Consider the following 9,698-nt stretch of genomic DNA (forward strand, 5'->3'; position numbering starts at 1 on the left):
CCACTGCAGTCCATGTCATGGAACGGAGAGGGACAAGGCCAAGCCATCTCTACCCAAAGTCACCCCAACACCAGTCCCAATGCTTTCTTAGTGAGGGAAGCAGGGAAATAAACAAGGGGAAGAGTGCAGGGTCACCCTTCCTGAAGGAGAAAGGTCCAGGGGAGATGGGATCAGCCCTGGGATCACCTGCACACCCAGATGCTCTGTACAAAGCTGGACAACATGGGACAGGACAGCCCAGAGCCCCACTCCCCTGGGGGATGGAGAAGGGGATTAGAGAAGGAGACAACCATAAGCTCTCACAGACACCTGAGCACAGACAAGGCCATCACAGCCACACCCCAGCTCTAGCTGGACCCTCCTTGGGGTGCTCAGGGCAGCCCTGGCTTCCTCCTGCAGCACCCTCAAAGGATCTGAAATGCTCCCACAGGAGCATGGAAATACTCAGTGACTGCAAAAGCAGATTGGATATTCCCAGGTTCCCTGGGAATCCCCAAGCACAGACCTACCCTAAGGCCTCTGCACTCAAGGGTGGCTCCAAGGATGCTTTCCCCCCTCAAAATCCAACACAGATGCAGGATTTCTGACCCAAGGCCATCATGGTAGCAGCTCCTTAAGAACTTTACCTCAGCACTGGTATTTCAATGAATCCTCACCAGTTTCCTGCTGTAAGTCCCAACTGACTCCTCAGAAGGATCAGGATGCTCCATAGGCTGGCACAGCCACATTGCAAATGACCAGACAGAGCAGCACAGATATGAATGAAGGTTCCTACTCTTCCCACTTCAGAGAAGCCTTCAGGAAGTGCTGAAATGGCAATGAGGAGATGGAACAGACAAGGGAATACAGCTAAAGATTTGCTCCTAAATTGCATTTATTAGAAACACTGACTACAAACTCATCCCATTTCACTTGAACATCAGACCCTGGTCCCCTCAATCAGTTACCTGGACAGCACAGGACACAAATATGATGATCAGCAAAGAAAAACACTCTGAGGCTGAGTGTGGTCATGTCAGGATGAGCCAGAAGTGCTCTCCTCTGGCTCTCTTCTCCAGCAAAAGGACTTCCTGCTCCATCCACAACATTTCCCATTGGCACAGCACAATCTCCATCTCATCTCCATGGCAAAGCCAGCACTCGCGGATCACATCTCTCCAGACAAACATCTGGACACACAGACAAAATCCACAGGGAGCACCGACACCAAGTCATGGTGGGCACAGATTTCATTCAGCCACAGGAAAAATCTCCAGTGCTTGGCAGGGGCCCACGTGTCAGTGGCACGTGAAGAAGAATTTTTTACGGAGGAAATTGAAACATCCCGGGATCTGCTTGTACCTCCCCTTGGCAGAGACAGCATGTGCCACCTGGGAACAGAAGACAGGCTGAGGAATGAGATGCTCTCCCCATCCCTGGGAATCAATGGCTGCCATGCCAAGGCGGCCAAAGAAACACCACAACAGCAGAAAACAACAACAAGGTGATTCTGTAAGTCCTCTCTCTCCACACTGCACTTTTCTCCTACCCATGGAGAACAGAAAAAGTATTGGGGCACCTACACTTGTACACAATTTTGGCAATATTGAGTCAACAAGGTGCACAAAGGAAGATGTTGATCAGCCAGACTCATTCCATATCCCTGTGCATTGTGCTCCTCCACCCCCAGGACAAGCTTACAGGAGCACCCAAATCTCATCAGCTTGGATAGGACAAGCCATGACATTTTTTAGCAATTTCTTCAGAAGGATTAAAGCCTGTATTGCCAAGATTACTTCTCACTGGAGAAACCTCCAGTGATTTTTGGCAGATTGAGGCCAGACACTTTCTTTGTAATTAAACCTCTCTGCAGTACCTCCAATGAGCCCATCCCTAAACTCAACACTCAAGATCCTCATTCCTTTTTTGAGTGTAGGCCTCCATGACCCAACTGATCACACTCCTGACTATTTCCTTCATCAGCAAAAAGCAGAACAAAAAAGACATTTACCCTCACTAACATGCTGAGCAGGTCTTCCGAATGGGCATACTGCTCCAGCACACTGTCCAGCGTTTCCACATACCACGAGCCACTCGACTTCTCCCTCCAGGAGACAAAACCTTCGGAGCAAGGAGAATGTTATGCCAAAACCCATCTGCTGTTCTCATTCCAACAAGTTCCTGGCGCTCCAACTGAGCCCGGTTGTCCTGACCTGCCCCTATCTTTGGCCATGAAGCTCTGACTGTTTTGCTAATTCCCCCATAATCAGAAAAGGATTTGCACAGGCTGTTTCACCTGGAAAAGTTGAGTAGGAAACCAAGATGTCGCTAGGTGTGGGCAAACTGGCAATGGCATCGGGCTCATCCACATTATCCGATGAAACCAGAAATGGGGTCGCATCGGATTCCAAGGAACCCCCAGGAGCTTCCTCTTCAGGCGAATCACAATCCACTACAAAGCCTTGATCCCTTTGTTCTGAAAAAAGCAGCAACAAGACAGCTCCTGACGTCCACCCCACCCAAGAGATTCACAGTTGTACATCCAACACTTAGAAAAGAGGGGGAAAGAAAAGGAAAAAGGCCCTAGAACAAAATAAGGGTTTCTGGCTGTTCAGCTGCATTGGCTGAGTCAAAGTCATTGGTAGTTTATACAAAATTCCTCTCTGTGTGTGAAGAGCTGTAACGGCCTCTCAGCACATGGTAAGAGAAGAGGCAGCTGGTCTGAGAAGACAGCTGGAGAGAGGGGCAATCAATTAACAGAAAGGGAGCCAAAGCCACAGCCTGACCACATCTCCGCAGCCCAATGCCACCGGAGCCAACACAAAGATTCACCTCCACCACAGGCCTGGATGAAGAACAGTTTGGGTTTTCCTCTCAAACTCGGGCAATTGGACCCATTGAAATAGTTCACAATCTTTTCTATGGGAATGGGTTTTCCATCCGTTCCGTAAACGCCTCCAGGAAACTGAATATGGCTCGTCTGCAAGAGGAAAATGCAGGAGCTAGTGACAGGGAAGGCAAGGCCAGATCCAAGGGAGCCCATTTCCCGTCAGGTGCTTCATGGCATAAAGGTACCAGAACAAATCCTGGTGTTTGTGGGAATCCCTGTGGCCAAGTCAGGGTGAGGGGACATCCAGGAGATATGTGAAATGCACTAAAACCCAGCAATCCAACTTCTGTTATCCAACTCATATCCCACATACTCCAGCAAAGGAGTTCTTCATCCTCTGGTACAACAGGCACATACCATACACCATTTTCCTAAGAATGCCTCCCCTCATCCTGTAAGAACTGACTTGGAATAAAGAGGCTTTATTGCTAATAGCATCTCCCAGTCAGAGCTGGAGAATGAGAAGGACTGAATCACCACAATGTGAGGCTGAGTGGGACCTCCCTGCAGTTCCAAATTACAAGGTTCAATTTCCAAAATGGAAAACACTTGTCCACTGGCACCACTGGATCAGACCACACCAGAGAAGCTCCTGTTTTCTTTAACCCAGAATAAGGGTGTAACCCTTTGAAATGTACTGCAATGGCAGAACAAGGTTTTTACAGACCACTTCCCTCTCACCCTGTGTGAGACCACAGGACAGGGAATTAACACTTTCCCACAGCAAAGGAACAAAGGGAGAGATGGGACAAACACACCTGACAGCCATGGGAAAGGATGACCACAATGCAGCAGTCCGAAGCACTGTGGTCCTGCCGAGACAGCTTCAGCAGCTCCAACACCATTTCCTGTGTGGAAAACATCACAATGAGAATCTTTTGAACCATATGTCAGCCACAGGTTACTGCCAGGCCCTATTCTAACTGCATTGCCATGGATCCTGTCAACCTCTGCCACAGGATAACATGAGCCCTGAGTACAGCTGGCAAAAGCCATTGGCAGAGAGTGAGTATTTCTGCATCTCTGCCCTTATTTAACACTGCCTGCTTCAATCACACAGATTTCTCACCTCTCTACACTCGTTACAACACAGCACCACAAACCAAAGCACATTTCCACATGATTTATGTGATGAAATCCAGTGCTTTTGACCAGGAGCTGGTGGGTGAGCAGAGAACCGTATTTTACTTTCAGATTATCAAGTTCCCCCCAGCACTTCCAGTAACAGCCAAGGATGGCACAGACAGACATGACACAGCTGTCCAAGCTATCCCAAAAACACAGTCTCAGCAAATCCCTAGAAATCTCAACAAGGATTCAAAATTCATGCAGAGGGATGAAAATGTGCAAGGTCCTCTCCCCTTCCGCAATTGCAGCGCAACAATAAAGTAAGAGGATGCAAGTGGTTCATTGTTTGTGGGAGGTTTTTGGTGTGCTGCTAACACAAGACACATCCCCTAAAGCATTCCCATTGCTTCCAGGGGCTGACCTCTCATCCCTCGTGTCAGCAGGACACACCCAGCCTGACCTGAGCTTTCAGATCCCGCCGGGTCAGGACGGTGAAGCGCAAGGCCTTGAAGCGCCTCTCCAGCTTCTCACAGTTAATGTCAGAACCTTCTCGGGTGGACAGGCCTGAGTCTCTGGAGAAACTGACATTGTTGAGGATCAGGCAGTGTCCGCAGGGATCCGCTTTCATCTCATAATCCTGGCAGGGACATATCACAATTAAACTCCAGCTTATTCCAAGTGCTTGCTGGCTAATCCAGCAGAATACAATCCCAGTGAGGAATGGGAGTCCTTAAAGTGGCTCATTTCACAGCTTTTTAATTTCTCTAGTCCAAGGGATGGGTAGAAGCACCCTTTCTCCACACACATCTTCTCATCAGCAGCTGGGAACAAGAAACAACCCACTAAAATGGGGAAAGCCTTTGTGGAAAACCAGCTGCTGCTTTATCTGTAGCATGTCCAACAGCAAGTGGAAGTTTCTGGGAAATTCTTTTAGGCATCATCATCAAACCCCACCAAAAGGAGCCAAAAATTTGTGTTATCACTGTGGTAATCTTAAGGAGGATCTAGCTAATGACTGTTCCACTCTGAGACCATTGGCCCTCTTACAGCCTTGGAGCAATTGCTCAGGTATGACAAAGTGAGAACTAGCTCCTCCAGAAATATTTTCTGGAGTCACCCATGAGGCACAGAGCTTTTGCCTAGTAGGGAACACTTTCAGCCTTCTCAAATACTAACCTGGTCACGGCTCCTCTTGTCAACAGCAGAACCTACAACACAAAACAGGCACAGGATTCAGTTCACCACACTCCACAACAAGACCACGCTCCTAGAGTTCATGTCTTTCCCAACACATATGAATTTCCTCTTCCCACCACACTGGAAACAAGCCTTTGGTGTGCTGTGGCTCTAGGAGTGGAATGTGGCTTACCCCGGGCCGGCACAGGAGGCATTCGAGGTCTTTCACTCTCAGCTTGGACTGGGATAGACAAACGTTCATGAGGGATCACATCTGTAATGGCATGGGACAAAAATACAGAGAATGAGTCTGAGCTCAAAAAGTTCTGCTGCTGAAAAGCAGGACATACAGGCTGCCCTGAGAAGCTGTGGAGGCCCCATCCCTGGCAGTGTTCAAGACCAAGTTGGACAGGGCTTGGAGCAACCTGGGATAGTGGAAGGTGTCTCTGCCCATGGCAGGGGGTGGAATGAGATGAGCTTTAAGGTCCCTTCCAACCCAAACCATTCTAGGATTCCATGATTCTTCCAACAGTCACCTCTACCAGGATAATAAAAATCATGACTTCCCAGACTCTTGCCCACAGTGAGAGGGATCCCAGCTGCCACCCCCCATGCTGTTTGCCAAAAACACACCACACCCTCAGCACTGACTTTTACGCTGTTTTTCCTCCCGCAGCTCCAGCTCCACGGGCTGCAGGTCCGGCAGCTGTGATGGCACCCGCCAGGATTCGCACTCCTGGATCAGCATCTCAGCGAGGTCGCCCTGCCCGGTGTCCCGCAGGATGGAGAGGAAGGCAGGGAAGGCCTGCTTCCCACGAGTCTCCAGGTCAATGATCAGCTGCCGGGCTTGCTCCCCTCGGCTGCCAGCGCTCTGCAGAGGAGAAAAACCCAGAACAGGGGTTTGTGCAGTGCCTGGGCAGCCCTTCCGACCGCTCCGAGCAGGGGAACGCGGGATTCGCACCCAGGACATGGACACGGGGTAAGCAACAGCAAAAGAGAGTGGAAATATCCAGAGACCCCCACCAGACCCCCAGCCCTGAGCTCCCTCCAACAACAATGGTCACCACTGGGACACCCAGCCTGATGAGGGGTCTAGAGGGAAAGGGGGAGAGGGAGCACCCCAAATCTTGCCCCTGGGGACAAAAAAGGCACCCCTAGGCTCTCACCAGTGTGTAAGATGGGGTAAAAACACCCCCAGGCCTGTCACCTGTAACCAAGGGGGGAAACAAGAACAGCTTAAGCATGTCATCAGATTGGAATAGGGACACAAAGAGAAACCCCTACACCTGGCACTGACCAGGGCTGGGGACAAGAAGGGGCAAGTGGGGGTGGGGGGGGGGGTGGTTCTCAAACATCTTATCTGCATAAGGACAAACACCAGGCCTTGTCATCAGAGTGAGGGGACACAAGGCCATCCCTTTGGGCCTGTTACCAGGACTAAAGGGACATGGAGCTCCCCCATGAGCTTGTCACCAGAGTGAGGGGACCCAGTGCCTCCCTTGGACTTGAGAGGACACAGGACAATCCCTCCCACGTCTGTCACTAGAGTGAGGGGACTTGGGGGCCACCCACCTGACTGTCACCGGGCTCAGGGGACATGGGTTCCCCCTTTGGGCCCAAGAGGACACGGAGCCACCCCTCTCAGGCCTGTCACCAGACTTAGGAGACATGGAGGCCACCCTTCAGTCCTGTCACCAGGGTTCAGGGGACGCAGGAGCTACCCTGCCATGCCCGTCCCCGGCTCTCAGGAAACACGGACCCTCCCCGGGCCACACCCGGTGCTCAGCGTCCCGCTCCTTGGCCCACCTGCAGCTCCTCCAGCATTGGCCGGGTGAAGAGCCCGCGCTGCTCCAGCGGGTCCCAGAGCGGCTCCACCCGCAGCGCCGCCACCAGCCGGGCCCGCCCGCGCCGCAGCGCCCGCCGCTGCTGCTCCTCCATGGCCGCGGAGCCTGGGCTGCCGGGGCCGAGCTCTGCCCGGGGCCGCCGCTCAACGCCGGGACACACCGCCGCTCAGTGCCCGGGACCGCTGCTCAATTCCCGGACACACCGCCGCTCAGTGCCCGGGACCGCCGCTCAACGCCGGGACACACCGCCGCTCAGTGCCCGGGACCGCCGCTCAACGCCGGGACACACCGCCGCTCAGTGCCCGGGACCGCCGCTCAACGGCGGGACACACCGCCGCTTAGTGCCCGGGACCCCTGCTCAATTCGTGGACACACCGCCGCTTAGTGCCCGGGACCACTGCTCAATTCCCGGACACAACGCCGCTCTGCCCGGAGCCGCCGGTCTCTTACTGAAGCCGCCGCTCAGTGCCCAACCCACCGCCGGTCCCTTCTCGGACTGGCTTCTCTGCCCCGCACCTGCCCCTCTGCCTCAGACCCGCCGCCGGTCCCTTCCCGGAGCCGCCGCTCAAGCCCCGGAGGCTGCTGCTCAAACCCCTCCACGCCCGGAGCCGCCGCTCTGCCCCGGAACCGCAGCTCTCCGCCCGGAACCGCAGCTCTCCGCCCGGAACCGCAGCTCTCTGCCCGGAAGCGTCGCCGTCTGGGAGTTCCAGAATCGCGCACAGAGTCAGGCTGGAAGAGCCCTGCTGTGCTCCGGAAGGGTCATCCCAGAGCAAACGGAACAGGATTCCGTCCTTTTGTGTTTTGGTGTTTTGTTGGATTTTTTAAACACACTCCACGCCCTGTCTAGGCACTGTGTCACCCGCACAGCAAAGTTCTTCCTTATGTTCAGATGGAACTTCCTGTGCATCAGTTCCTGCCCGTTGCTCTTGTGCCATTGCTGGGCCCTCCCTGCAGACAGGGACAGACAGGGACGGGCATGACGGCCCCTCTCAGCTGTGTCTCCTCTAGAGGCTGAATAGCCTCTGCTCCCTCAGCCTTTCCTCAGCTAGGGAGATGCTCCAGGCCCTTCCTCACCTTCAGTGGCAAGGAGCCCAGGGCTGGACACAGCACTCAGGTGTGCCTCCCAGGGCTGGGCAGAGGGACAGAGGGGCAGGCTCACTCCCTGACCTGCTGCCAGTGCTCCTCCCAGTGCACCCCAGGGCCTCTTGGCCCCCAGGACACTCTGTTGGCTCTGGGACAGCTCATTGACCGTGGCACCCCCAGATCCTTCCTGCAGAGATGCTCCAGCAGGTCTCCCCTGCCTGTGCTGGTACTTGGGACTGTTCCTCCCCAGGGGCAAGACCTGCATTGCCCTTGTTGAGCATCATTAAGTTTCTCCAGCTTCTCAAAGTCCTGCTGAATGGGAGCACAGCCTTCAGGTGGATCAGCCAGACTCCCAGATGTGTCACCCAGCCCCCAACCTTCAGGTGGATCAGCCACTTCCCCAGTTCCATATCATCACCAAACCTGCTGAGGGTGCATTCCATCAGTCTGTCCAGATCGTTGATAAACAAGTTGATTAAGACTGAACCACTGGACCCAGTACAGATCTTTGGGGAAGCACCTGACTGCAGACTTCCAAGTGGATGATGCCCTCTGAGCTCTGCCACCCACACAGCCCTTGATCCACCTCACCGCCCATTCATCCAACCCACATTCCCTAAACCAGCTGTGGTGGGTTTAGCTGAGCTGGAAATTAGGCACAATGCAGCTACTTGCTCAACTTCCCCTTCTCTTCTCCTCCCACCCCATGGAATGGGAAGGAGAATCAAAATAAAACTTGTATGTTGAGAAAAATAACAGTTTAATAATTGAAAATAAAGTAAAATACAGTAGTAACAATAAATTATAACAACAACAATAAAACCAACAATAATAAAGGGGAAAACAAGTGATGCACAATGCAGTTGCTCACCACCCACTGACTGATGTCAGAACCCCTTCCTGAACCCAGATCAGCTCTTTCCCAGTCACTCCCCCAGCTGATACACTGGGCATTCTGTGGTGTGGAACATATCCCTTTGGCCAGTTCAGGTCACCTGTCCCATCTGTGCTCCCTCACAGTTTCCTTTGGGAACCTCCTCACTGCCAGAGCATGAGACAAGAAGAACTCTTTGACTTTGGATAAACACAACTTAGCAAAAAACCAAAATAGAATCACAGAACATGCTGAGTAGGAAGGGACCCACATGGATCTCCGAGTGCAGGTCCTGCAGAGGACACCCCAAGAGTCACATCATGTCCCCTGGAGCTCCTTGATCTCAGACAGGCTCCGTGCTGTGCCCATTCCCTGGGGAGCCTGTTCAGGCCTCGACCACCCTCTGGGGGAAGAACCTTTTCCAAACATCCAACCTAACCCTGCCCTGACACAGCTCCAGCCATTCCCTGGGTCCTGTCACTGTCAGTGTCTGTCTCTCCTCCTCCCCTCAAAGGAAGGTGTAACTGGGATGAGTCTCCCCTCAGTCTCCTCCAGCTGAACAGACCAAGTGCTCCCATCCGCTCCGATCCCCCTCAAGGCCTTCACCAGCTTCACTGCCCTCCTCTGGACACTTTCTAAGCCTTAATATCCTTCTTATATTGCGGTGCCCACACCTGCCCTCAATATCCCAGGTGAGGCCGCCGCAGCGCAGAGCAGAGCGGGACAATCCCCTCCCCGGCCCGATGCCCCCGGGACACGGCTGCCACCATCCCCGTTCCGAACC

General features: G+C 53.3%; 1 protein-coding gene across 1 annotated transcript; it reads right to left on the reverse strand.

Annotated features, from left to right (window-relative positions):
* Positions 1-716: 716 nt before the first annotated feature.
* CASP9 (caspase 9) lies at positions 717-7,452 on the reverse strand. The gene is made up of 11 exons (XM_084220068.1): positions 6,920-7,452; positions 5,765-5,984; positions 5,307-5,387; positions 5,114-5,145; positions 4,398-4,574; positions 3,628-3,717; positions 2,812-2,959; positions 2,276-2,455; positions 1,991-2,100; positions 948-1,370; positions 717-807 (listed from the first exon to the last, which is right to left on the reverse strand). The coding sequence occupies exons 1-10, from the start codon at positions 7,049-7,051 to the stop codon at positions 1,278-1,280; spliced, it is 1,263 nt and encodes a 420-aa protein (XP_084076194.1). The 5' UTR covers positions 7,052-7,452; the 3' UTR covers positions 717-807; positions 948-1,277.
* Between the last annotated feature and the right edge of the window lie 2,246 nt (positions 7,453-9,698).

The sequence above is a fragment of the Fringilla coelebs genome, assembly GCF_963513975.1.
Source record: "Fringilla coelebs genome assembly, chromosome: 22".
In the NCBI taxonomy this organism is placed as follows: Eukaryota; Metazoa; Chordata; class Aves; order Passeriformes; family Fringillidae; genus Fringilla; species Fringilla coelebs.